Source organism: Grus americana, chromosome 15 (assembly GCF_028858705.1).
Source record: "Grus americana isolate bGruAme1 chromosome 15, bGruAme1.mat, whole genome shotgun sequence".
NCBI lineage: Eukaryota > Metazoa > Chordata > Aves > Gruiformes > Gruidae > Grus > Grus americana.
In genome coordinates this window covers 8,192,099-8,219,868 of record NC_072866.1, presented here as the reverse complement: position 1 = coordinate 8,219,868, position 27,770 = coordinate 8,192,099, and the positions used below count along the sequence as shown (strand labels likewise).

At 56.6% G+C, this 27,770-nt stretch overlaps 1 protein-coding gene across 1 annotated transcript in view; it reads left to right on the top strand.

The window, feature by feature from the left end:
* CACNG3 (calcium voltage-gated channel auxiliary subunit gamma 3) overlaps nucleotides 1-23,004 on the top strand; it is a 32,989-nt gene extending 9,985 nt beyond the window's left edge. Inside the window, exons 2-4 of the mRNA XM_054843691.1 lie at nucleotides 18,275-18,358; nucleotides 20,457-20,597; nucleotides 21,929-23,004. Of these exons, the coding sequence (XP_054699666.1) occupies nucleotides 18,275-18,358; nucleotides 20,457-20,597; nucleotides 21,929-22,440 (737 nt within the window). The 3' untranslated portion in view covers nucleotides 22,441-23,004. The remainder of the gene's footprint in view (nucleotides 1-18,274; nucleotides 18,359-20,456; nucleotides 20,598-21,928) is intronic.
* The last annotated feature ends 4,766 nt before the right edge of the window (nucleotides 23,005-27,770 follow it).

Here is a 27,770-nt window from a genome sequence, read left to right as displayed (position 1 = left end):
GAAATGATAAGGCAGGCGAGGGAAGGCAGAGGGCAGGCGTGGGAGCAGGAGCAGCACCTCCCTGCCATCCCACCGCCCTCACTGGGAGCTTAGTGCGTTTGCTTTCTGCCAGGCGGTTTGTATTGAAGGAGGAGAATTGGGCTGGGACAGAAGCCCTGCAGGGAGCGGAGGGGGACGTGCGACCCCCTCCCAGGCTTTCTGGGGGCTGCTGGGAGCCCACGGGGGTGTTGGCATTGGCAGTACATCCCGTGGGACTCGGGCGGTGGAAAGCAGCGACAAAGGTGGCATTTGAGGGCGACGTTTGTGTTCGTGCCTCGTAAACGGTCGGTCACATTTCCAGTTTCATTGATGATTTGGTAATTGTCCCTTAATTGTACCTTTGCTCTCAGTTCATGCCTGGAATCGCAAAGGGAGGGGAAAGCGATCCCCAAAGAGGCTACCAACAAGTGACTACCCTTTTAAAGCGTTCCTGGTTTTAACTTCTTAAAATCAGTGTTGGCTTATGCTTCGTCCTGCAGAACCACCCCTGGCCCCAGGGGTGGCACCTCTGCCCCCTCCTCCCCGAGGGGCTGGGCTCCCTCCTGACAAACTCCTAGGGACGGGCTGGCTGATGCTCGACTGGATGTTAAAGACCAACTTACAACTATTTTTTGCAACTGTCAGAGTGCTTTGATGCATCAGCATCATCAATTGCATCACATGATGTCATCGCATGAACAATTACAACAGGGTGTGAGAGTCAGCAGCTGCTTTCCCTCTGGGCTGCTCCTACCCGACCCCAACCTCGGGGCTGCTTGCCTAGCCGGGAAAGGTCACTGTCACTTCGTGAGACAGACTGTGTTCTCACGTCGACTTTCCCTGCCATCCCGAGCCTGCCGCAGCTCCGGCTTCGCCTCACCAGCCAGCCGAGGCAGTCGTTTCTGCCAGGCTGCACGGCAGCCTTTGCCAAATCCTCCATTTGCCTTAACAGCCTCGCTCAGCTGAGCAAACCTTATCGCAGCGCAGCAGCTGTGCCGCACGACTTCACCGCCGAGCAGCCGGCGACACTGCCGCAGAGTGCGCTGGGGGAATGGGGACCCCGTGAGGCAGCGCAGCGGGGTCCCCTCCGGGCAGGGACCTGCCGCTCCCCCCTGCCAGCCCACGGTGCGGCAGCAAGCTGGCAGCAGGTCTGGAAGCCTCTCGCAGCCCTGAGGCTCCTTCTCTCTGCGCCGGGAGAGTCTCTTGTCATTCCTTAGCATGCTTCAGCCAAGGATGAAAGTGTTTTCTGTACATTAGCCTTCAGTCTTCGCTCCAATGTGAAAAGCTGAAGAAGGACAAGAGGGTTCACGCCTTTCAGAGGAAGTAGGAAAGCTGCAGCCCAGGGTGTGAGACCTCTTAGCTGGGGGGGAAGCAGGAGCCGGTCTTCTGCTTCCATCACCGAGCAGTCGAAGCGTGCTCCAGTGCGGGCACAGGGATGGCAGTGAGACCAGGGGGAGGTGGCGTGCATATCCAAAATAATTTTAAATAATAAAAACAGTTTTAAATAATATCTACTCTGCATATTACTGCAACCTGCTCCGATTCCCACTGCTGCTGTGGGAAGCACGAGAGCTGCTGCTGCGCCCAGCCTCAGCCGGCAGCAGGAGAAGGGCAGGTTCCCCGCTCCAGGGTTGGTCGCCTCGGGGCAGAGGCACCCTCCTGGCTGAGCTTCCGTGCATCCCTATAGACATGTGCCGTACGGCTTTCCTGTTTGTCCTAGCTCGCTTGCGGCTGAAGCGAGAGACAGACGTGTCAGCGCCTCCGCCCCTGAGCCGCACTCTCGCAGCGCAGCCCGTCTGCAGGCAGCGAGCACTCGGCCCCGGGGTGAGAGCGGTGCGGTACGGTGCGGTACGGTGCGCTGGGGTGCGGGACCGCTGCAACAGAATGGCCCTCTCTGCCCATTCTAACATGCAGCAGCTGTGTCTGTCACAGGCGTTTGGTATGTGTGAGCTGGTCTCCATCACCTGCGGATCAGTACGAGCACAGCGTATGTAAAACTGCAGCATCTCGGTGCGTATGTCGGGTATCGTGCCTGTGCCGCTCACCAGAGGATCTCGGAAGCAGCCCTGTGTCTTCAGCAAGGGCTTTTCAGGATACACAAGTTCAGTCACTCGTTTAGAAATTATTTGCATTGTCAATTTGGACAGATCTTCCCCCCTCCCCCCCAGGATGAGGAGAAGTCTTCCAGCAAATAGGAGAAGCAGAATGTCCCACTGGCACCCAGGAGTTGTGCTCCTCAGGGTCTGGGTTTCATCGTAATTAGCCCTGCTGGCAGCACAGGCTCTGGCAGCGCTTTCGGCCGGCTGGGTGGCAGCGCTGTCACCTCCCGCACAGAGCCTGTTTCCAGGGCTGTGAGATCCCAGGCTCTGCGCAGCTCCAGCTGAGCACCCAAAATGAGCAGACGCTTCTGATCTCCATCTCTCTAGTCCTCCACCACCCATCTGTAAATTGGGGATAACATCACCTGCCCCATCTCAGCGCAGGAGCCGGAGGAGACTCTGAGACTCTCCCGTGCTGCCGGAGCCGAGCGGGGAGCCCACGGAGGGGGAATAGCTCCCTCCTGGCAGCAGGCGAAGTGAACGAGGCCGGGCTGATAACAAACACAGATCCGACAGAAAGCACCGTGCCCTGAGGGAGCTGGCAGAGGTGGGAGCAGGCGAGGGCTGAGGAGCAATGACGCAGTAAATACTGGTAACCCAACGTACGGGGGGCTGGCCCCAAGCTGCGCAGACTGCCCCATCCCCGCAGCCCTGCCCTCGGTGCAGCGTTCGTCGTCTCCTTTAGCCAAATCTGTAGGTGCATCATCAAGAGTGAGGGCAGGTGTGTGCCGTGAGCGTTAGCCAGGCTGGAGCTGCTGAGCTGCAGCTGGGACAGACCCATTAAAAGGGCTGCCATGGGGCACTGGTCTCCCTGCAGGGATGTGCAGCGTGGGCTGGGCGGTGCTGAGGGTGAAGTGATGCACCCTGTGCATGAGCCTGAGCTGGAAATGGGGGAACGCACCCACGGGAGCAGCCCCAGGTAGGCAGCGTGGGGGAGGCAGGGCCGGGGGGTTGGCAGGGCCGGGGCAGTGCAGGCAGCCTGTGCCGTGCGGGTGTAGCGGTGTGCGTGCCGGGAGGCTTCCCGCGTGCTTGGGGGGGGCTCGTGTCTCTGGCAGACACCACCCTTCTGGCTGTCCGTGGAGCACGGCCCTGCTGCCCTTGGAGCCGATGGCAAAACATCACCTGGCTTCAACAGCAGCGGGACGGGCTCTTCTGTGTGATTTAATGCGAAATAGGGAGGAGATGGAAAGCGTTGGCACAAGCTGCGCAGCTATCCCCCTTCAAATCTCTGTTTGGCTGCTGCTGCCTCCTGGTAGAGCAGAGCCGTGTGGGAGCTGGGGTTGTTTCGAAGCCCTGGAGTTATTCTAGCAAAATGTTTTATGCTTTGACTCAGATTTGGGAAGCTGGGGGAAGGTGAGGCCGGTTTATGGCCAAGGTGATGGTGTGAGTGGCTTGAGGACCCGTGGGGCAGTTTGCCCGGGTCTGACCCGTGTGAAAGGAGAGCAGGTTTGTAGCTGGCAGTGCGGTCCTGTTCCCTGCCCCGAGGTTATCCGAATGCAGAGCCTGCAGTGCCGGGGCTGCGACACGGGCAGGGGAAGTGAGAGCCTTAAATAGAGGGGTCCCACATGCTGCCTGTGGGCAGGAGAGCGGTTCGAGGGCCCAGGGGTGCTGGTTGCAATGTGCTGGGTTCTCTTGGTGCTGTGGAATCCCGAAGTGATGGATGATGGACAGGACACACCATCCTCCTGTAGCCGTCCTGTATGGCAGGTCGAGGAGTTTCCAATGGCAAAGCACTTCCGAAGGCAGCCGGGCGGAGCGAGTGCTGTGCAATGGAAATTCCTCTGAATTTCTGGAAAGCTTACCGGGGCATGGTTAGGCATCTTTTATTTCTCGGAGGGGGAAGGCAAGGTTGGCATCGCTCATTTGCCAGCAAAGTTTTCTCCTAATGCTCAGTCTGTAGGATAATCCCTTCTTGTTCACCAGAAAAAGCCAAGAATGAAACTACGGTGCTACTCTTGAATATTGCTTTTCCCCATCTGGGGCATTGGAACCGGCTTCCCGGGGCTCTCTTCCCCTCCCGCAGATGGTGAGGAGGCGGCTCTGCCTCCCGGCAGGCAGCGAGCTAAATCCGTTGGTGCTGGATGTGCTCAGGGTACCTGCGATAGTGAGCGGGGCTGGGACGGACCCTGACCCTGGGTTACGCTGAGCGGAGCGAGCCTGGTGCCAGCCGGGTAAGGGAAAGTGGGGAGCCTGGGGCTGCAGGCTGCCAGCACCACCCCCCCCGCTCCCGCACCGGCAAACATGCAGCATGATGCCCACTGAATTTCCTGAAATAAATACTCTTTGATGGATCGAGTCCCTTTTAGCGCATCAGCTGAAAACTTCAAATATTTATATCGTTAGGAAGATGTGACAGAAGTATATATATATTAAAAAAATGAAGGCAGGTGCTTGAGTGGCAGTCCTGTATTTGAAGTTCAAATACTTACCTTCAAATCAATGCTATAAAAGAGGAAGAAAAAAATAAATTTAATACCACTTTTGCAAGGAAAACAACCTGCCGAGCCTCCTCCCAGGCTAAATGTGCTTTAAAGTTTGACTGTGCAGCTGTAAAAACTATTGATGAACTGTAAACATGAAAAGATCACCCTGCTCGTGGCCTGTCAAAAGCATTAGGTTGGAAATGCTCTGTGCTCCGCTCCAGCATGACTCACCGAGTCCTCAGCAAATGTGTTTATTTGTAAAGATCCTTATTTCAGAAATAGTGACCTTTTTAATGCCTCGTGCAGCGAGCTCGGAAATTTGAAATTGCCTTTTGGCAACTTGCAAGTCTTGCTGAAGCTCTGACAGCGCTTTCCATGGCGATTTACATATTTTTAGCCTTGATATTCTGCACTGTGGGGCTCCTTTGGAAAATGATTTGCTTTTCGCAGCCCTCAATGCAATTCGGCATCTGCAGCGCTGGGCTGAGCTCGGGCTGTGCAGAGGGCGCGGGGGGGATTCGCTTGCTTGCCCGACGGGCTCCTTACAGCACACCTTCCAAGCTTTCTGCCTCTTTGAACCCTCCCTGGTTTTATTAACATCCTCCTTGAAAAATGGACCGTGGTATTAGTCACAAATTTGAGCAGCTGCTTCAGCTTGAAATAGGGAATAGAACTTTGAAGCTGTTATTCCAGAGCGCTGTGCATCAAAGCACCAGGTTAGCATTTCTGGCCATCACGTTCATCGTAGCTTGTCAGGTTGCCCGAGCTCGGGGTCCGCACTTGCTGGCACGCAGCCCCCGTTGCCAGCACCCCCACAGCCTGCCTTCGGTCACACCAAAGCAAATTCGGTGACCAGCAACCTCATCGCTCTGTGTCTGCGATCTGTCCCCTTGTTCTGAGTCCCCACTTGTGCCGTCAGATACCAGCACCTGGAGCTGTCGAAGGAGCACAGCGGCACCGCTCCTCGCTGTGCCAGAGCACGCTGGAGCCCTGGGAGGGCAGGCAGTTGCAGGCAGCCGCAGGCAGCCACACCACTGCTGCCCTGCCGCAGAGCATCTCCATCCTCACAGTCCTCGGGAACTTGTTGGTGAGGCATTAAGCATCGCTGTTAATTGCTCAGTCAGCTCCTCCAGCGTGTCTCTTTAAGCTCCGGGATGTGAATATGCTGAATGTGAAATGTTGCAGTTGTAATAACAGTTATTTAACATTTCTCAGTCCTGTGACTAACGCTTCTGCCATTTGTGTTTGGTAACGGGCGATAGCATTGCTCCTTTCTGTTGTTGTTGTTCATACTAATGCATCGGGGAAAGATGTTTTGATGGTTTTTCTACTGTTTGTTTGTGTCCTTTATCAGTGCTCTACAATTTCTAGTTGCTGATTTATATTCAGAGTTATGAATATCTCCTTTCTTCTTTTTGTTGGGCATATTTTTATTTTTATAGCTGTTTACATATTAGCCAGGCAGTTTTTAAACTGATGCAAACTCCTGTCTCGGTTATGAGTTTTGGGGTAAAACACTCTTAAATCATTCTCTATTCACAGTCATGCTTTTATACTTAAATCCATTCTCCTAACTGATTTGGCTTATAATTGTTTTCTGCTCTGTGAATTGACCTTTCAAAGCACTAAGAATATATGCTAGTGCCTCAGACTTGCATCTGTTTGCCCATAAGAAGCATAATCAAGTCATGATTGCTTGGGCTTGAGCAGCAACTAGTTTTTAATTCTGTGATCCATTCCCCTTCAGCTGTCAACATAGAGTCTAAAATAGCACTCCCCTGTGCTAGATGCCACGCTTCAGAGCTATGAAATTGTCATTTATAGGTTTTTAGAAATTCAGAGGACATTTTAATACTGGCAAAGTGAAACCTCCAGCTTCCCACCATAATGCAGCTTTCTCTCCTACTTATAAGTATGGTGCTTAGGCAGCCTCTGGTATGATCTGGCCTCTGGCACAGCTCGGGGTTTGAAGCAGACACCAGAGCACCCCGTATCTATAGATTATCTTTGGTTAAACAAGGTGCCGGTAATTCAGACAGGGGATCCCAGGCTTTTACACTCTTGTTTTTCCCACCCGATCCCTTCTGGGCAGGTTTTATCATTGATTTTCAGTGTTGTGGCCATACAGATCTCTCTGTAGGGCTCAGAAATGCCACGTGGATCAAACTCACTCCAACAAACAAGCGAGTCCAGATCCTTCTGTTCGCTGTCCCGGCTGGGACGTGCTGGCAACTGAAGGGCTGCTTTTTGCTTTCTCGATGGGTTTTGTTCTCACCATCTTGACGTCGTGCCGGAGGAGGACTTGATTGTTCCCTGGTTCCTCCCTCCTCTTCTTCTGCTGGTTTAATGCCTCTGCGTTGCCTGGCTGCTGCCGGGGAGGCTGTCGCTGCGGGAGCGGTGACCTCCAGCCTCTTCGGGGCTGATTCGGGCGCTGCTGTTCTCCCCAGCAGCAGTACAGCTGTGCGTGAGTCCTCGCTGAAGGTTTGCTAACATAAAACACAGTGCTGTGCTGGAGAGGCTGTGGAGGCTGAAGATGGACCGTGTTAATGGGAAACTTCGGTTATTCCAACAGACTGCAGAAGCGGCGCCCCGAGATGTGACACAGGAATGGAAGTTATAGACACTGTGAATGATGCTTTTTGGAGGAGCTGATCAGCAGCCTGGCAAGGGACACGTGTCTTGGTTTAGTCCTGCATCCCATGTCTGTCAGGTTATTCAGTGACCAGAGTGGGCTGGTAGGGTACAAAGGCTGCAAACATGATGGAGCCAGGCTAGAGGTACACCAGCAGTGAAGAAGACAAAAAAAAAAAGATGTTTGATGCATGGAAGTTGTGTCCAAATCAAAAGAAACAGAAAAGGGCATGAATTTCGACAAGTTAAATGAAGAGCTATTAAAAGGCAGGCAGAGATGATCATGAAGGACAACTTGCTGAAGGCATAAAAAGCAATGATAAAATCTTTACACTCAAGCACGTCCCTGGCTGCTGTAGGCTGGGTGTCTGGCGGCTGTGGCTTGGGGAGCAGTGGCTCCCTGTGGGAAAATGGGGGGGAATTCTTCCTGTGGTGCGGGTCGCTGGACCTCTCTGTGGGCAGGAGAAGTGAGGTTTGGGAAGGTGACAGGATGGAGTTGGGTCCATGCTGCTCTTCTCGAGGTGACATTGCTGTGCCTCCAGACAGATGAGAGTGAAGCTGGGTGCTGGGCTTACCTGCTCAGCTCTGGCGGGGGGGTGCCAGCAGGGACCCCCCAGTGCGCTGCCCAAAATGCTCTCAAGCCCCACGGAGGAGCGCAGCCGCGAGCGCAGGGCTGGCAGAGGACAGGGTTACCCAGAAGGTCTGCGGCAGGGCCCGCGTGGCAGCCTGGCTGTGGGGTCAAGCGGCCGATGGCGCTTGCTGTGGGCAAGGATGGAAAAAGGATGCACGCGGGGAGGAAAGCGCTCACCTGGGGAAACAGAGAGAGATCCCTACGGAGAGCTCTCGGATGCACTAGTTCTCAGCAGTGATGGGAAAGGGGAGGACAGGGATTAACCCAAGCCCTCCTTCCCCAAATGAGCACAGAGCTCCCACACGTACCCGTTTTCCCCATGTCCTGTTAGTAAAAAGCTTTGCGATCCAGGAATCTCCCGGGGCTAAGCTGGCAGCCCCTGTTACCGACAGCCAAAGATGAGGCTGGAAGGCATACCCTTCCCAGAAGCTCATCAGTTAACCCAACTGAATCTAAAATGTTCATTAAACAAAGGAGAGCGGGATTCTGCCCTGACTGCATCTGCGCAGAGGGAGGTCCTGGTGCCTCGGGCACAGGGATGCTCAGCCAGGGCTCCTGCTCCTGCCCCATCTCTTACCATCAATGTCTCCAAGCAGGCAAACAAACAAAAGATTATTAGGTTTTTTTAATTGCTAGAATTATATTAATTTAAACAGATAAACTCAATCAGTGAAGCTCATTAATTTCTAGCACATGGCTTATTTACACTGATTCTGGCTGCTCCAGCACTCATTTCCCTATCATAGGAATGTCAATTACCTTTTAAAATAAAAATCAATGTTTATTCACTGTTAAAGATAAAACATGCAATGGTTTCCTTAGACATGCTCCTTTCCCAGCCTGATCCGAGGGCTCCTGGTGCTGGCAGCTGGCTGCCCATCACCGTTGACGTGCCACAGAGGGGATGGCAGTATGTTGGCCACCCTGCAGGGAAGGGGCCCCCCTGGGCCCCCCCGCTGGCAGCAGCCCCTTGCGTCTTCCTACCCCAGCCTGGCTGGCTGGGAAAGCCCAGCGTCTTCCTAGGAGCCGGATTTGTGGCGAGGCGTTTCCCTGCCATGAGCTCCACTGATGTGGAAGGATGGAGGGAGGAAGAAAACCCAGGGGAGCGCGGGGGAAGACCCCGGAAGGCAGCTCCAGTGCATTACCTGATTACTTTTATAATGAGAAAAACAAAGCTAAACCCTTGAAGCAGAGTGCTAGAAATTACCCATCATTTTCAAACTTTTTTCCTCCTCTATTATTCAGAATTGTTTTGCTTTTCTGAACTGCCTTGTGTAGGTTGCAACAACCCCACAGATTCCAGAATGGGAGATGATGAGTCACTGTCAAAAATGTAGATTTATTTTTTTTTAATTTTTTTTTTCCTTTTAGCAATGCTGAGGGAGTAAAGTCTCTGTGACACATGCCGATCACCGGAACCTCACAGGCTAAAACTGGCAGAAGCTCCCAGTCCACCCATGGGTGTGAGTGCCCAGGTTGGACCCACAACTGCCCCGATGTGTCCCCTGTGGGGATGCCCCTCACGGGCAGCGTGGAGCTGGGTGCCGCTCCCCCAACCCCGCCGAGTTGTCGGGGATGTGCAGGGGGGGCTCAGTTCTTGCACTGCTGTGCACGTGTTTGTGCTGGCCTCAGCGTCCAGCCGGCACTGGCACTGCACAGCCCGCCTCTGCCGCCTCCTCGCTGTTGCACTCGTTTCATTTGACTTGGGTTTTTTCCACTGGTTTTTTACAACAGGAAAAAAAATCCCTCAGAAAAGGCATATCTGTGTAGGTGACTCTGCTCAGACACAAGCCACCACCGCAGAGAGGGGGAGAGAGTGTGAAGTAGAGACTGAGCCAGATTACGGCAGTACCCTGGTGGGGAGCTGATGTGGTGCTGCCAGGGCGATGGGGATGTGCCGGGGGGAGAACTCGTCCTAGGGAGGAGGACTTGTCCTGCTGGCTGGTGGTGGGGACCCCGGTGTCCGTCCCAGCAAGGAAGGAGCTGATGGCTACAGGCAGTAACGCAGAGCAGCGGGCTTTTTAAACCAACACACAGGTTTAGCTTAACGTAGCTGCTCTCCGGTGGAGTTTAAGCAAATAGATGTGTGTGTAAAGCGGTGACGGTCTGAGGAGTCGCAAAACAGATTTGATGGAGAGGACAGGTCGCTCACCTGACTCCCCGAGGTTTCCCTGGCTTTGGGAGGAGAGCAGACCCCTTCCCAAGGTGCCTGCATCGGGCAGTGTCCTTGGCTCGAGCAGCTCTTCCAGCTGGGTCGCTCTGAGCCGTGGGTCTGGGGTGTCCGTAGCCTTCCCTGGTGCTTTTCTAAGCTGCTCGGGTTGTCTTTGAAACTGGACTGTGTTGAAGGCTTTGTGATGTCGGAGGCGATCAAGATGCTGGGGGGTGGCGAGGACCCCAGCAGCCCTTCCTGGGGACACAGGACAGAGCTGCTTGGTGCCAGCGCTCCCGTGCTGGCTGAGCCGAGCCCTGCATGGTGGCCGCTGGTCTCCGGGTGATGGCTGCAGACCTGAAACCCTGGAGCTTTGCAATCGCACACCAGGGACCTTATGCAAAGAGCTGCAGGATCCCTCGCAGAGTGTGAAGCTGGGGAAGGGAAGGAATAAGGATGAATTTCTTTCCATCTCTCCAAGCATCTGGGAGGTGGGTGGGAGGTAAAAAAAGATGAGCCCTGAAGTTTTAATTCCTCGGAGATATTTAGGTATCTTGCTCTTGTTACTCAAGGGAGTGCAGAGCCTGAGCATCTCTGAGGACGTGCCGCAGGCTTGTACCCCAGCACTTGCCAGCTAAGCTTGCACCTCTGATTCTTCAAGGAATATTAATTTTCAGAGAACTGAAACCATAATGACCCCACCACTTCCTCCAAATGGATTTGGCATGACGAGGTATCTTTAGGAAGGCCATTACTGTAAACCACAACTCAGGAGATAACCAAAATTTATTGGAAGGTGTGGAGAGCTGAGGGCTGAAAATGTGACCTTTCCCCAGGACTTTCTCTTCCTCCTGGCTGAGCCGACCAACGCGAGGGGAGAGAGGAATTTTGTATTCGTTTAAGAACAGTGTTAGCTCATCTTCCCCAGCCCGAGTCTGTTTGCACACTGAGCAGTAACAACCAGAATAGTCCCTGTTCCACGGGATGAAAAGTAACAAGATTTTAAAACCATAACTAGAGCTCTTTAGTCTTCTGGCTGTCCGGGTTAGGATTGATATTCTTAGCTGTGTTTCCACCATCACGAGAATCGTACTTCCCTCCCTGCCCCCCCAGCCCTCCCTGGGGAAAAGGGCTTTGAGAGGAAAAAGACCTGAGATCAAATCAATTAATTGCCTTTGCATTCTCCAGTAAATGCAGTGCAGAGTATGTACATCGAAATACAAATGAACTAAAGCAGCAGCGACAAAACCCTGCTGAAATGAAACGTTACCTTGTGTAAGGCAGCCCTTGTCTGGGGGAGAAGGGGTGACGCGGGAGGCAGGCGTTAGTCACGTTATTTAACGTGCAGCTCGAGGATGCTCTGATCTGGTGGGGATGAGAGGGATCGAAGAATCATGCAGACCGCGGGATGAAAAACAGCCCTGCGGGAGGGGAAGGGATGCATTTACAAAACCAGTGAATACAAAATGTGTTATATGAGTTCATCTCTTCCAAATTAAATCCAATGCTACCTAAAAGGCAGGGCTCGCTGCAGCGAGCCTGGAGCTATCGGGCAGGGGCACCTTGCAGGCACTGCATGGCTGATGATCCCGTTGCCACGTACAGTGCTTACGCGTGGAAAATGCCCAGGAAGATTTGCCAAGTGGAGAGGACTTCCCTGCGATGCCTGGGGATGCTCGGGGTGCCCCCAGGCCAGCCGCTTGCCAGAGGGTGGTCCCTGGATTAAAGCGGGACCATTAAATCAAGAGCTTGAACCAAAGCTGGCTGAAACTGGTGCAGAGCGTGGATGGGTGCTGCTCTGCTGCCAGCCAAGGGCTTTGTCAGCTGCGAAGGACGAGGGTGGAGCAGGCACCTCGGGAGAGGTCACACCTAACCGACAGCAGGGCTGGGGTCTCTCGTGCTGGCCCTGCCATGGCAGGGTGCCCCCAGCACCCCCAAGGGCGAGGGGGAGGCTTCCTGTGGGGCTCAGATGGTGCCCTGAGGTTCAGGTGTCTGGTACAGGGGGCCGTTCTCACGGCTCGCTGCAGTGGGGGAGAGGGACGTGGGGAGCAACACATCTGCATACCTCTGCCCGCTCCAGCGGGTCCATCATGACCAAGCACTGAGATGGGGGCTGCTTGTCCCCCAGCTCACCTCCTGGCTGGGTTCCTCCAGCTGTTCTCCCAGCACCCTGGCTGCTCCTCCACACGGTTTGGAAGCGCCTGGGCTGCGGGAGGGTTGGGACCTGCTCAGTGCTCAGGTTTTAATCCAGCTTGGGCAGGGAGCACGGTGCTGTGCTGCACAGCCGAGCGTTTGAAGGACGTGCTTGTCCTGGCCGGCCAGCCCTGTGCCACCATGAGTGCCCCATCCGTGGTGGGCACGGCTCATCCCCGGTGCTCCCGCTTCCCACGGCTCGGTCAGGCTCACCCAGGCACTTACGGCGGTTGATGTTACTGCTGTGTTGGCTGACTTATCAGACTTGAAGATACCAGCCCTCGGGGGGCTGTGCCTCCCCTCCCTGGGCACAGCAGCGGTGTTTCCCACTGCCGGTGGGTCTGCACTGCCCTGCCGCTGTCCCTGGAGCTCCCTGCCCCTGGGGCTGGCAGCAGTGTCAGCCGGGGGAGAGCATGGAGGTGGCACCGGGTTGTGCAGCCACAGATGCTCCTCCAGGGATGAGAGGAGTAAGGCAAAACAGGACGGCCATGTAATGTGACAAAGGATTATCTTGCAGGCTTTGTGGCTGGCACTTGTCCAGCTGCTTCAAACCGTTGTTTCCATGTCTCCTTGCTGGTGCCTGTTGGCCGGGCACTGTCCCGGCACGTTTGTGCCTCTGGGGCACCCCAGAGTGTGCGCTCCTGTGGGGAGGTTGAGCTCGCTGGCAGCCGTGCGTGCTGAATGTGCCCCGCGCGTTCCTGAGCAGGACCCCGCCGGAGGAGGGGATGGGCAGGTCTGGTTCCTTGGTACAGAAAAAGGCAAAGGGAGAAGCCGGCCGGGGCAGGCGAGGGGAAGCAGCGCGGGCTGACGGGGGCTGCCTGGCACAGCCCCGCTTCCCAGCTGGAAGGCTCCGGAGCAGGGCCGTATGAGCTGCTGTAAGCAGAGCTGGCTGCTGCCGTGCCGGGCTCTGGGCAGGGAAGTGCAGCGATAAGCTGACTTGGCTAACCAGGATTCACACTAAGAGGAGGAGAAAATTACCCACATCTACCACAGAGACAGCTGAGCAGGGAATGAATAACCACAGCAGCACGCTGCCTTTGCTGGTGCTCTCCCGGACAGCAGATGAATTAAACCCAAGGTGGTGTGACTCATGCACGCAGCGCAGAGTTGTGTTGTGGGCATGGGCATCAGCTGGGGAAATTACTCGGGAGCAGGCTGGAGTGTGCTGAAACCAGCAGCCCGGTGTGCCCCCGGCAGGCAGGAGCTCCCCACTTCCTCCCGCGAAGGGAGAGGAGCCCGACCACCAGCACTAAACGCACCGGTGATTGCAGGGGGAGGCAGCAGCCCCCTGACCAGCCTGTCCATACAGCACGAGCTGCTCTGGGAGCTGTGCACGGGCCAAGGGCTCGCAGGTGGATGCTGGCAAAGGACACAGCGTCCCCAGGCGAGGTGTTAGCGGGGGCTGAGGCTGTGAGTGCCCGGAGCGAGTGGCTGAGCCTGTACCCGAGCCGGGACAGCGTCCTGGTGAGTCCCGCACTGGCCAGTCCTCCCCAGCGGATTTCTACGTGCAGCCGGCCCCAGCGCCAGGCAGGGCTCGAGCCCCGGCAGTGGGGGGCATCTTGTGCCTGAGCTTGCAGGGGGGTCTGTTCTGGCAGGGGGTCAGAGATGGCACAGAGCAGGAAATCTGGCATGGCCTCTGCTACAAAAACGTGGCCGGGGAAGGAGGCTCCAGAGGTTAAGGACCCCGATAAAACCAGCTTCCTTTATGCCTGCGATGATGTTAACGCTGCCTTTAGCAGGGCCCGGCTATAAAGGCGAGAGAGGAAAGCCTGGAGTTGCAACTGCCATCACCGGGGGACTGGGGCCGGTGGCTCAGGATGTGCTGTGCAGCGCGTGGGGGGGTGGTGGCGTGTGCACCCCAGCTGCTTGGGGGGATGAGCCCCCAGCCAGGGCCAGGAGCGGCCGCCCCATCCTTCCCTGGAGCCCTTTCCAGCTGCACCTCCCCAGGGCAGGGCTCCATCCTCAGGCAGAGTTTTGGGGGTCAGGGGTGCTTTTTGTGATTTAAGCCTTGTTGTGGTATTTGTTTGGAGGCTGGGAAGTTGTATGTCAGGTGACTCAGCGGTCACCATGGCAACGAGCATCGGTTAATGAACAGAGGGAGTAAAGGAGCCAAAATAAATGTCAGAGCGTGAAATAGATGCAGTGGAGCCGGGTGGGCAGCGGAGTTCCTGCTGCCCTCTCCTGCCTGCCCCCTCCTTGCATGAGGGGGTCGGGGGTGCTGCCCTGCCTGTCCCCAGTCTGGCTGGGGCTTCCTTTGCCTTGAGGGGGGCAGATTTTGCTAAACCACCTGCAAGGTGCAGGGCAAAGGGCCAGCGAGCGAGGAGCGTGGCAAGCCCTGGCTGTGCCGCCTCTAAATGTGCAGCCCCCAGCCCTGCTGGGGCACCTGCGGGTGGTCCTCACCCCTTGGCACTGGGCACCTGGAGCCCCGCTGCTTGCCTGCCTTGCTGCCGTCTGCGGGGACCCGATGCCCTGTGCCTGTCACAGTGTCAGAGCAATCTGCAAATATTAGTGATGCTGCCATGATCTGCTGCGCCTGCCAGGGCTGCTCAGCCCTTCCCTCTGCTGTGGGCAGCGGGAGGGAGTTGGCGTTGGGTCCTGCAGCAGCAACGCTGAGCAAAAGCTCTGCCCCTGCCCTGAGAAAGTCACTTGGGTTTTATGTTTTATTTTTTTCATCCCATCTCTGTTGCAAAGGAGGTGTTTGGGTGGGACAGGCAGGGCTGAGGGAAGCAGAGAGGTTACAAATCCCAGTGGGGCAGAGCAGCCGTGTGCGGTCCCGGCTGCTGCAGTGGGATGGATGGATGGATGGATGGATGGATGGATGGATGAGGTTGCACCCCAGGTGAGCCCCGTGCCCCAGCCCACAGCCAGCAGGGCGGGTGGGTGTTTGCATCCCCTGCAGGTGTCTCCTGCTGCGAGGCTTGCCCTCGTCCCTCATGTCACAGATTTACCTTGGACATTGTGTACACCAGAGGCAAGGCCCCCGGGGGTCCTGGCTCGTCCAGCCACTGCTCAGGACAGGGAGGTGCTGGCCTTGGTTTTCGGTGGGGGGTCAGCAGAACTCCAAAGAGGTTGAGCCAAAGGAAATTAGTATTCTCATTTGCACGCTGTGCTGATGGGCTGACTCAGTCTCTAAACGCCGTTCCTATGTGGCACCAAGGGAAAGTTTTCTCTTGCTAATCAGATGATGAACGCTGGCCCCATGACCCTACTTGGGCGGTTGCCGTGAAGGGAGATGTTCCTGTGCTGCCCAGGAGTCAGTGTCTCTGCAGAAAATGTTGCAAAGTCCTGCACGCTGCACGGGCATCCCTTGCTGACAGCAGCTTTGCAGCCATTTAAAGTCGGAGAGGGCAGATCTGTCCCACCAGAGCTCTGAGGCAGAACAAGGACCGAGGCGTTTAGAGACCAACTGGAGACAGAAACCTCAGCACTGTCCCAGGAGTGACAGCCCCGCACTGGGTGAGACCAGAGACGTGTCCGGGGGGACCAGGTGTGTCCAGGCGCACGCCAGCTCTGCACGTCCTTCTGGGTCCATCAGGCTGTTGGGGTGCTGCGTGTTGGCGTGGTCTGACTCTGGCAGCATGTGCCCGATAGCTGGAGAGCAAAGGGGTGGGTGTGTGGGGCAGAGCTCTGCTGGCGGGTACAGGGAGAAGGTGGGTGGAAACCCAAAAGCTGAGAGGAGGAGGAGGAGGAGGATGGGGGCTGTGCCGTGCAGCTGCTGTCCTCGCCGTGCCCAGTGCTTCCCCAGCCCCGTTCGTGGCACCCGTTCTCAGCCTCCCCTTTGCCCGCAGTTCCCAAAGCAACAGGAGCAGGCGGTTCTCCCTCGGATGCCGTGTCTCCCGCTTGGATGACAGCTTGCCACCTCCAGAGCTTCATCTCCAGGCTTTAATTGATGCCTGTCACGATGCTCAGCTCCCCCGAGCCCATAGCCAGAGCGCAGACTGACAGCGTTCTGCCGTGTGGGACTCTGTGCGGGCTGGTTTCTCTTGCCTGGAACCCTGTCCCCTGGCGGCATGTCCTTTCTGGTCCCACGGGAGAGGGGACGGAGCCAGCGTGACCTGACCACGTGCTCCAGCACTGGTGTCATGAGGGGGCTGCCCTTCCCCCAGGGAGACGCTGTAGGAATTCCTCCTACCTCGCCCTGCCCCTTGCCGCTCCAGAGAAGTCACGCTCTGTGCCTCAGTTTCCCCATTTATAAGAACAGCATTTGTCATCATCACAGAGGAAGTATCGTGCATACTCTTGCATTAGTGCTTTCTGCTTGCTTTGGAGAGGATGGCTCTGAATCTTGCAGACAGAAGCGGCTGCTGCCGCCCCGTGCCCTGAGGAGCCATGTTCCCGTCCAGCACCGTGGCACAAGCCAAGCTCTGAGCCGTCCCCAGCGGATATCGAGTGCAGCACTTGGTGCGCTGCCACGAGGAGCAAGCTCACAGCATTCACAGGAGGCGACGGGCTGCATCCATCACAACAAATCCATAAGTGCAACTGGGCATAGCCAGGATTTTTTTATTATTTTTTAATGCCTTTAATTTCTCTCTGCCTGTACATCAGTAGCACATAGATCAGGCTGCTGGGGCTGGCAGATGGATGAGCAGAAGAGACAAGAGCCCGTTCACAGCCAGTCCCTTCCCCGCACTGTCCCATAAACGTCCCCCACTGTGGACGTGGCCGTGCTGTCCCGCTCTTGCCCTGCATCCACATCTTGCAGCATGTAACTGTGTCCCCAGTACATCACCTGCCTGAGCCTGACTTGTCCTTGGCTTTTTCCTCTCATGGCACAATTGCACAGGAGAGAGCTGAGCCTGAATGCACATGGAGGAGAAAGCCAAAGCAAACAGGCAGGCGTTTAAAGGTGAAATGCGTTTGTTTTGCTTCAGAGACAGGAGGAAAAAAAAAAAAGCCACAGAAAAATAGTCTTTTTTTCCCAAATGCTAAGTGGGAGGCCAGCAGATGCCAGAGCATCTGCCTCCTTCCCCAGGCCTTCTAGGCAGCATTGCTGATGCCCAGTGTGGAGGGGCTGCTCTCGCCCCCGCTCCTTGGTTGTGCCGTGGGGACCCACGAGCAGGAGGGGAGAGGCGGCACGTGCAGAACGGCTGGGGCTCCTGGTGGGACCGTGCCGTGGGGCGGGTGGCATTCCTGCCCGTGCGATGCCCACCCATGGTGCTGGGTGCTTATCCACAGTTGTGCATGGTTGTGCGCACGTGTGTGCGTGCTGTGGGGGACGTGTGAAAGCAGGCTGGAAATGGGGTACGAACAGGTCGTCTTGGTGACTGACTGTCTCCTCTGTGCCAGCTGCCTGTGTCCCAGGCATGAGAAGTGGCAGGAAAGGGTAAGCAGGCTAAAAACTTTTTGTAGTCATTTAAATGAACTCATCTGCACCTCCCAAAAAAAAAAAAAAATCACATCTTGGAAGCTAAGCTGTGGCCCAGATGTTACTTTTGCAAATGTGCTGAGGATCCTGGTCTGCGTGGCAGCCTGTGCCCTGCATTTGTAGTGGTAAATCAAAGCTGCTCTCTCATACGGCCGAGGGGCCGGGGCAGAGGAGCCAAACTGGGAGGACCAGGCTGGTGTGTCGGTGCTGCACAGACCTGGGGCAGGGGCTTTGCTCAAGCAGCCGCTCTGACCCTGGTGCTGTTGTCATCTTCCCCAGCAGAAATTAGATGTGAAAGCAGATGACCCCAACATCCCAGAATGAGCCCTGGGCTGTAGCCATGGAGCGCTTTCCCTAGTGCATCTGAATAAGGTGTTGCTTGGACATGAAGGCTGGGAGGGTTTATTTACAGCTGCATCGATTCTCTGTCCAAACCGATGAGGGGTTTGCCTGGGTGGGTGGGTGCTGGGAGCCAGCAAGTGCCTGCCCTGCTTCGCTTCACCTCCCCTTCCCTGGAGAAAATGGGCGCCAAGTGAGCCTTGCTGTGTGCATGGGTGCACCCGAGGAGGGGGGGAAGCTCAAAGGATGCAGGAGCAACCAGGGAGCAAACCATCCCCGGGGGCCAAGGGCAGCGTTTGGGGTTGCTGCCAGCCCCAGGCTGAGCGGCGGGGGCTGCTGCTGTGCCAGCGCTGTGCGGCACATCCAGCAGCGCTCCTGCCAGTGCAGAGGGATTTGAAGGTTTCCTGGCTTGTGTCTCCCCAGGAACCTTCCGAGGAGTGTGCAAGAAAATCGACCACTTCCCCGAAGATGCGGATTATGAGCAAGACACGGCCGAGTATCTGCTCCGTGAGTCTGTTTTCCTGTGTGCGTCAGGGCTGTGCGCGTTCCCCGGGGGCCCCCCGGGTGCCCTGGCACCCCCTCTCTGTCTCCCAGCACCTGGAGCTTCACCCAGCAGGTCCCCCTACAGCTGGCAGATGGGTCACAGCCCCCCCCAGGCTCCCTGTGCAGTGGTGGTGACCCTCTGGGTTACCCGAGCGTGGCCACGTCACGCCGCAGTAGCGGTGTTAATGGTGCATTTGTCTGGCACTCGCTGTCCCCTCGCTGCTGCGCAGCCTGAGCTTGTTGGAGCGTGAGGGCCACCGGGGACCGGGGCCCCGCAGGTCCCTGGCGCGGCACCACAGGGGTGCCATGTTCGTGCCGGTCTCCGTGTTCCCTGAGTCTTTGCAGCCAGGCTGGGTTTGCTGGCACTCACCGGGAAAGCACGACGAGCGTCTGCCGCACGCTCTGCCAGCAGCAGCCGAGCGCAGGGAGACAGTGAAAATAGAGCTGGCGGCTCTCCTGGGAAAAGCGGGGTCCTCCTGTCTCGGGGGCCAGCAGAGCCTCTGGGCAGGACCCACAGGGTTTTTACGTGGGGGGACCTGATGCTGGGGTGAGGCTGAGCCTGCGGAGAAGAGGCACCGTCCCCTGAGCGCTTTGCAGACACGTGCACGAGCGAGCGCTGGGGCACTGAGGCGCAGGGTGACAGAGGCTGGACACAAACGACGCACGCCCTGACGCGCAAAGCAACGTGGACGTGCACCGCCCGGCACGTCAGCAAGTACGCGCGTCTGTGACAGACTGTAAAGCCTGCAAAAGGTTCATTCGAACACCTAAATTTCCAGACAAGTAAGAACATAAGGCAGCATGGGCATATGGCAGCCTCGGAGGTGTTGGCATCTCTAGGGTCAGAGCTGCTGGGGCTGGGAGGAATCCCTGGGGGCGAAGTGACCCCCCCCAGCACCCATCGCCCCTGTGCTCAGCCCCGATCCCCTGCCTGATGCAGCTGCTGCTCGTCCAGGTGTTGCTCCGAACTCCCCATTTTCTAATTCTGCAGGGAGCCATCAGCTCTGCTTACCCGTCTAAGAGGGGAAGGTGTTTAATGGAATTGGTTTGCAATTTTAGTAGATTAGCGTTTAAATTCTTCTCCCACCCCCTCCCACATTAAAAATAAAAAGTCTATTTTAAAGCCCCCAGAATGGCATTTTAATGGGGCTCCTCTGTATTTCTGTGCTTTTAATAAAGGCCCCGATAGAGGGATGAGAGCCCAAACCAAGGCACAGTGTATTTTCGGTGCAGCAGGTAGTGATTTGCTGCATTAATTACTCTCTACAGTCATTTTGGAAGCTGAACTTCTGCTAGGCCATGTAGAGAAGACCCTTCTTTGCGTAGCTCTTGGTCAGTGACTCCTGAGCACGCAGAGACCGGTCCTGTGGAGCTAATCCCCTGGGGGATGGAGCCCAGCGCCGGGGTCACGGCATCACACGTGGTGGGCTCGGGGTCTTGGGCTTTTTGTTCATTTTCATAATGTTTCTCCCTTATATCAGAAAAAAGCTTTTTGTTGAACTTCAGGTGTGTTAGTTTGTAAATTCTTGACTTTCGAAGCAGCTGCGATAGTTTGGGGACCCAAGGGACACGTTCCTGATGCTCATGGTTGGCGGTGCTGCTCCTTGCCAGCCTGGTGAGGTCTGGGGGGTTTCTGCAGTCCCCAGGCTCCAGAGTCACGCCCGTAGCCTAAACCCGTGGGTGGTGTGTTTGGTAATGGGAAGGTAAATTGCTAGTGCTGAGTGTGTGACAAGGCTGGAAGAAATAATTCCTTGAAATAGCCTCGGAGAAAAAAAACCATTCAGGGTTTAAACTGTTTTTGTGACGGCAGGCCTGAATCACAGGGTTTGCAGGGCTGATGCTGGGCTCCAGAGAAATCTCAGAGCAGAGCAGCTTGGGGACAAGCAGAGGATGCACGGGTGGGGGTGGTGGTGCTGGGTCTCCCCCCATCTCTCATGGCAGCGACCAAGCGTCATGTTGCAACAATTCTTTCCGGGCACTGGCGTTGGCACCGGAGATGCCGGCAGCCCCCGCTGTGGGAGCGATGCCGGGAGCTGACCCTGTCCCGCTCCCTGTCCCACAGGCGCAGTGAGAGCGTCCAGCATCTTCCCCATCCTCAGTGTGGGTCTGCTGTTCTTCGGGGGCCTGTGCGTGGCAGCCAGCGAGTTCTACAAGAGCAAACACAACGTCATCCTCAGCGCCGGCATCTTCTTTGTCTCTGCAGGTAGGAGCTGCCTGGCAGGGTCGGGAGCGGGGTGGCTCTCCCAGCGTGCTGGAAGTGTGGGAAGACACGGGGGAGACGGAGACAGGTTGTGGGTCCTCCCAGGCTGTTGGTGTCGTGGGATTCTGGGGTTTGTGAGCTGTCCCGTCCTGGTGGAAAAATCTTCATGGCAGAGAAGAAACCAGCAGAGGTTTCTGGCAACTGGTCGCCATGCTAGACAGCACTTTTAAGCGTCTGCCCTGCTCTGCCATGACCAGTCTCCATGCAGGCACTGCACCCCAGGAGGGGCTGCCGGAGCACAGCCATCTCACGGGAGGAGCACCCGGCCCCAGGGCAGGTCTGGGGGGCTCTGCCCTCCATCACCACCAAGCAGCGGGGTCACAGGGCTGGGCAAGGGCAGGTGCTGGCAGGACCAGGGAGCAGGCAGCAGGCAGAGGGGCTGCCGCAGCCCTATGAGGAAAATCACTCTCTCTTGAGAGGCCGTTCCTTCTGGATTACTCATTTCTCTGTGCACTGTTCCCCAACGCTTCTGCTGATTATCGTATGACAATGTCTTTGTCTCAAGGAACCGCTCTATTTTGTGTTTTTCTTCTCCCCACAAAGAGACAAATTACTCTCCCTCCTTCGGCTGGCAGGAGCTGCTGATGCAGATGAGAAAACAACAGAAAGAACATAATCGATTCATTAAGTAAATCCAGGAATACATCAGCCGCTCCCAGCCCTGCGGCACAGCCCCGCGGCGTTGCTGGCGGTGCAAAAACTGCCCGGATCCCAAATAAAGCCTCCAGGCTCCACCACAAATGAAGAGATGGAGCCATTCCCGCTTTCCTGCGCTCCCAGGGCTGTGGCAAGCCAGTGTTCATGCCAGAGGGATCCCCTCCGTGCCCCGTGGGTTGGCTCTGCTCCGGCCACAGCCCCGGCACCGGCTGGGCTCCTGCAGTCCATCGCTTAGTGAGCAGCTCTGCAAAGCAAAACCAGCTCTTGAAACGTCCCTTTTTCTAAACAGAACAGTGGTTGCTCCTCCTGCTCCCTCAGTATACGTGAACGTACAAATATGCCGGGTGCACGTGAGCACAGATGTATACCGGGGACAGCAGCGGAGGTCTGTGAGGGGTTTCGGCCCCGGTGTGCTGGCAGGTGGGTTGGTGCCCCATGGGGATGCGGCCGTGGCCCCTGACGCCCTCCCCGCCTGCCACAGGTTGTGGTGGGCAGGAGAAGGGCCGGGCCCCTCCAGCCTTGTCCCTCTGCTGCCAGGAGGGGATTGGGGTGCTGCTGTCCCCCGTCCCTCTCCTGCTGCTCAAGCGAGCGCCTCTCCCTCTTGTTCTCCCGTAAAGGTCTCAGCAACATCATCGGGATTATAGTCTACATCTCGGCCAACGCGGGGGATCCAGGGCAGAGCGACTCCAAGAAGAGCTACTCCTACGGCTGGTCCTTCTACTTCGGAGCGCTGTCCTTCATCATCGCAGAGATGGTGGGGGTGATCGCCGTGCACATGTACATCGAGAAGCACCGCCAGATCCGTGCCAAGTCCCACTCAGAGCTGCTGAAGAAGTCGGCCTTCACCCGCCTCCCTCCCTACAGGTACCGCTTCCGCCGGCGGTCCAGCTCCCGCTCCACCGAGCCCCGGTCCCGGGACATGTCGCCCGTCAGCAAGGGGTTCAGCACCATCCCCTCCACCGACATCTCCATGTTCACCCTCTCCAGGGATCCCTCCAAGGTCACCATGGGGACACTGCTTAACTCGGAGCGGGACCACGGTTTTTTACAGGTCCATAACTCCATCCCCAAAGAGTTCAAGGAGTCTTTGCACAACAACCCGGCCAACAGACGAACCACGCCGGTCTGAGGCGGGCAGGGGCATTTTGTCAGGCTGCATGACATCATCCTCGTGACGGTGTAACCCGTGAAATCCTGTTTTTAAGGACAAACCCAGATGGCTCCCCGTGCCCCTACCCGCGGGGCTGGTTTTTCACTCCCAAAATGCCACTGGCCGGGCCGGGCCACTGCGCCCACGGTGGGACCGGGACCCCCGCACCCCTCCCTCCCCGGCGGGGTGCGGAGAGGGGCTGCGCTGTGACCCTGGCCGTGGTGCCCCTGCAGACTGAGGGGGGCTTCCATCACCACCCGGGACAGTGGCTTCCCAAGGTCTCCATCGTTAATGTTGATCATAATCGCAGTGTTACCTTAGCTGTATGTCCCATGGAAATGCTGGCGATTTGTCTGTGAGAATCCTTAATCTGGTAGCTACATTTAAGCGAAATTGCCTGGAAGTCCGGAGTTTGAAGCACTGAGTCGGTGCCGTAGTGAGTGCTTGTGTTACGAAACCCCTTTCCCTGTCGTGATGGATGGAGTGCTCGGGCTGGGTTTCTCTATGGCGTTTCGTGCATGCATTAAATAGCTTGGAATTCAATTTTGTCATGTCGGGTTGGAAGAAACATCTTTTTGCAATTTTCTGTGGTCTTGAAAGGGCTTCTTTCTTTCCTTTTTTCTTCCTTTGGTGCATTCAGGCCATGAAAGGACTCAGGAGCAGAATTCCTCCAATGACTGGTAGCAATTAGCCAGCATTTAATTAACCCCTAATGTTGCAAGAAAATGAATTACTTCCCTAAAATTAATACACACGCAGTCACAAATTACTGTCTGGGCACAACCAAGGAGGCAACGCTTGACCTGGTGGTACTGAAGGAGAAGCTGGGTTGATGGCTGGGCCGCTGGCCGCGGGCTGCGTGCGGATGGTGTATGATTCTATAATGGCTGGGAGATCGATGAGAAAAATAACAATAAAATCGTCCAGTTTGGCAAGCAAATTACTTGGCTGAATAGGTCACACTGACCTTGCTGCAGGCAGCTGGAAAACCGTGCGCTGTGTCCCACGGGTGTTTCACGGCAGCCTCGACCTCTCCCACGGCTGCGTGGGGTGTCTGGGGTCAGGGGTCCCCAGCTGCAGGGGGTCTGGGGGAGCAGCCCCCCACCCCACAGCCCCTGCCCTGCTCTCCTGCCCTTTGCAGTGCTGCCCTGGTTCATGTAGTGGGGTGGCTGGTGGGGTGCGGGGTGGCTGGTGGGGTGCGGGGTGCACGGGGCACTGCGGGCGAGGTGCGCGTGTGTGCGCGCAGCCCCCCGAGCCCGGGCACCGACTGGGTGAGCGCTGCAAGGAGAGCAGCTCGGAAAGCAAAAGGTGCCACGGTGGGGTGACGTCCCCTCCCCGCGGGCAGCCAGGCATCCTGGGGCAGTCGCGGCGAGACCCCCCCTCCTGAGGAAATGCCGAGTTTGGAGCGAATTGCAAAACCTCCTTGGGGAGCACCTCTCTGGGCTGCGCTTGCTCTGCGGCGTTTGCCGGCTGGGTGCCAGCATGTGCCCGTCCCCTCCGGGCTGCTCGGGGGGGCCGTGCCAGCTGCCCGCGCGGTGTGACGGCCGGGGCACGGCGTGGGCTGGCGGGGAGGAGGTTGGTCTTTCAGTGCCCAGGCATGCGTGTGCAGCCCGAGGTTTGGCTTTCAGCACTGAGCCCCCAAAGCAGAGCTTATCTAAACGGAGGTGGTTTCGGAGCAGCTGGTCTTACAATTTGACGTGTCACTTAATTGAAATCTTATTTAACCTTCTGAACAAAAGTGATGGATTCCCACGGAGGCCCTTGGGGGGGGGGGGGGGCTCATTAGGCAGCCGCAGGTAATTTGGGGCCAGCGGAGCGCTCATTTACTCATGCTCTCTGCAGAAGGGAAACATCTGGTGCCTGGTCTGTTTCTTTGAGCAGCCTTGCCCTGGGTGTCCTGCCCGAAGCTGCGGCGTGGCCGGTTGCAGGGCACATCCTAATCCTTCCTGGGAATAACAGGCAGGTAGCTGCGGGAAGCCGGGCACAGGCGCTGTGCTGGAGCAAAATCCTTCCCAGGCAGCTCCAACAGCCCCAGCAAGGGCCGTCTGCCCCTCGGCGGGTCCGGGCTGCACGGGGCTGCAGGCTGGGTGCAGGTTCTTCATCTCCATTACCATTTATTTGCTACCATTGCGAAGGGGTTTGTATGAGAAGACCAATTCAGATGCTAATTAGGCCTCTTAATTGCCATAGTCGCTGATTGCATGTATTAAAAACAGTTGAGGAAGTGTAGCATTCTGATCTTAGGGAAATATTTAAAAACAAAGTAGTGAAAGGACTGGCTGTGTAAAACGTGGAATAAGCTGCATTTTAACTTACCTGGCATGTGGCTACTGGTCTGGCCAGGGCTCCTGCCCAGCTCCTTCCCCACAGCCACTTTCACCAGGGGCTTTCCCTGGGAAAACAGCATCTGAGCAAACGCACGTTTGCTTTATTAACGTATTAACACACCCCAGAGCTCTGACTGTCCTTGATGAAGATCTGAAATTAAATCCTTACCAATAATTAATCCAGCAATCTTGCTAGGGAGGTCTGCATGCCCAGGCAGAGCCCCTCTGCCGTGCAGCTTCCCGGGAGGGGAGCGGTGGGAACCTGGCCTGGGAGTGTCGGTTCCCAACCAGGCAAGGGGAAGGAGGGATGCTCGGGGGGGACACTCTGATGGGCTGACTGCCGGGATCGATGCAGCCAGAGCAGCGCTTTTAGGCAGGTCATGAGAGACTCTGATCATGGAAACAAGGGTTGAAAGCCACGCTGAGACCTCCATTTACTGTCCCCCCGTGCTGGCAGCGTTAGCCACAGTGGTGCTGACCCCGGGAGGGGTTACGGTGCCACGGGCAGGAGCCTTGCTCCAGCTGCTCCAACACTGTGCTGAGCAGCCCCTGCCCAGAGCCCGGCTGCCATGGCCATGTAATGGTCCTGCCCGGCCGCAGAGCCATCATTAACCTCTAGATTTTATACACATGCACACTTTGTGGCTTAAAGGAAGGGTGTTTTTTTCAGAATTAAATCTCCAGAAAGTAGGCTCTGGCTGAGTCACCGTCTGCTGCAGGTAAGGAACCCTGTCTGTCTTGATCAGGCAAAGCAAAGCATGTGAACAGGGTCATTTCTTAATTAAAACCAAACCCCACAACAACAGCAGCAAAGCCCCGGCCGTGCGGGAGGCCCCTTTCTGGGCGGTGGGCTTTGCCCTGGAGCAGCGTGGCGCCCAGCGCGGTTTGAGCCCTTTTTGGCAGGAGGAGCGGTTGTCCCTGGGGCAGGGCTGGCTCCTGACATCAGGGTATGGTAGTTCCCAGGAAGGTGCCTGACCAGCTGCAGATGAATTAACTTCTGCAGCATGGCAAGTGTTAATAATATAGCTGAAAGTGGTGTTATCGTTATCAATGCTGCCGTCACTATATAGTTATTGCCGTTGCAGTGGTAAATCAGAGCAACCATTTGCCAGGGGCCAGGATGCTGCTGTGCTGCCTCCTGTGCGCACGCAGGAGACTCGGTGCCTTCAGGTGTCGTTAAAGTCACATTCAGGGCAATTTGTCATGCCAGTGTTTTTCTTGAGGGCCAGGCAGGCAGGAGATCAGTTGGGAAAGGATTTTGCTTCATTTCAAAGAGAGGATTGATTTTCTGAAGTTAACCAAGTTATCCCCGAAGTAATTGAAAAGAAGCAGGAGGTGCCCCAGGACGTGTGCTGGCTGGCACCTTCCCCTGTGTCGTGCCGGGTGCATGAGGCAGGCGGGTGCCCGAGAGTCAGACAGCGAACTGTTTGTTTGCTCCAACTTGAGGCTAAATTTATGACCTGAAGGTGTTGCTTCTGAGGCAGCGTAACTGCGGCCACTGGTCCTTCTAGTGCCCGTGCTCTGTGGTTTAAACCTCCGTGACTCGTCTCGGTCCCGCAGCTGGCTTGCTGCGGTGCTGGCGGCGTAAAGCACCTCCGGAGCCGGTGAGACAAGTGGGGAGAAGAGCCCTAGAGCTGCTGCTTCAGCGGTGCCTTTGGTGTCGGGCTACCTGTACAGCACCCGCGTGAGGAGCTCCTGAACGGAACTGTTCGACTGTGGGGGGCTGTAAATCGTCCCCTTCAATCATGCCAGCTGTCTGCATGGGGAAGGGGGTGTTGGTGGTGATGGCAGGAGATGTCCTTGCTGGCTGCGTGGCAAGAGGCAGCCACCGGCCAGGTCGTGCCGCAAGCACTGAGCGGGACTGACAGCCAGCTCTCACCTGGGCATCCCCAGTGCCCTGCGGGGAGGAAAAGGGCTTAACGGACCCAGGAGCACAGGGGGGAAGGACATGCTGGGGATGTTCAGAGCAAAGGGGACAGGATGGGGACCTGGCTGGGAAGCAGAGTGGCACGACCGTGCCCTGCCACACCCGTGCCCTGCCACACCACCCTTCTTGACCAAAAATGAGTCTCCGCAGCGGGAGAGCTGACGGGCGGAAGAAGGATGTGGTTGTCACTGCAGGACGCCGTCCCCATCCCAGTGCAGCAGCTGGAGCAAGGGGAGCTGCGAAGCGAGGCACCGCCTGTGCCGGGTCTCTCCCAGCCTCAGGAGCTCCTGCAGGGACCAGGGCACAGTGCCACCCACCCCAGGGCATCAGCAGGACTCTTCCTTCCCCGGGCTCGGAGCGGGCACGAGGACCTCATCGCTTGTGGGCTGTGGCACACGGAGCAGGAGTGCTGCAGAGTAAAAGGCAGCAAAATTATCACGGAGAGAGGGAACGGAACGACTGGACAATACACAGCCGGGACTGTGGCGCTCGTCATCAAATTGTTCCACGACAGCACACGACCAAACCGGGCAAAGTGTCAAACGCCGGCTTGGGCAGAGGGGAGGGAGCAGCGGCAGGGTCACCGTTAGTGGGGGGCTGGCAGCTCCGTGGCCCCTGGGTGGCTGCAGCTGCAGAGCTGCCTGAGCACCCTCGTGTCGCAGTGCCGGGGTGCGTCTGCAGCCTCCCCGGGCAAAGCGGGGCCGTTTGTTTATGAAGGGAGAGCTGGCGGCCGGTGATTGAAGGTGTTTACTGCCACGTGTAATATCTTTCCTTCGTGCCGGTGTCTTTCCCCTGGAAGAGAAAATCAATATCCAAGCTAAATCTGGAGGCTTCAATATTTTTCAGAGAAGTGCAAATCAATATGGATTTCTTAACAAGTTTAATTTCAATACCTAAAAGTGCACATTCTGCCTATTTCCTGACCTTTCCAATCCTTTGGGGAGGAAGATTAAAAAGATTTGTTCAAATTCAATGAATTGAATCAGCAAATGCCCCATTACCTTGTTTTCTTTCTGCCAGACCTTGATGAACAGTATGATAGCCCATTGTCATCG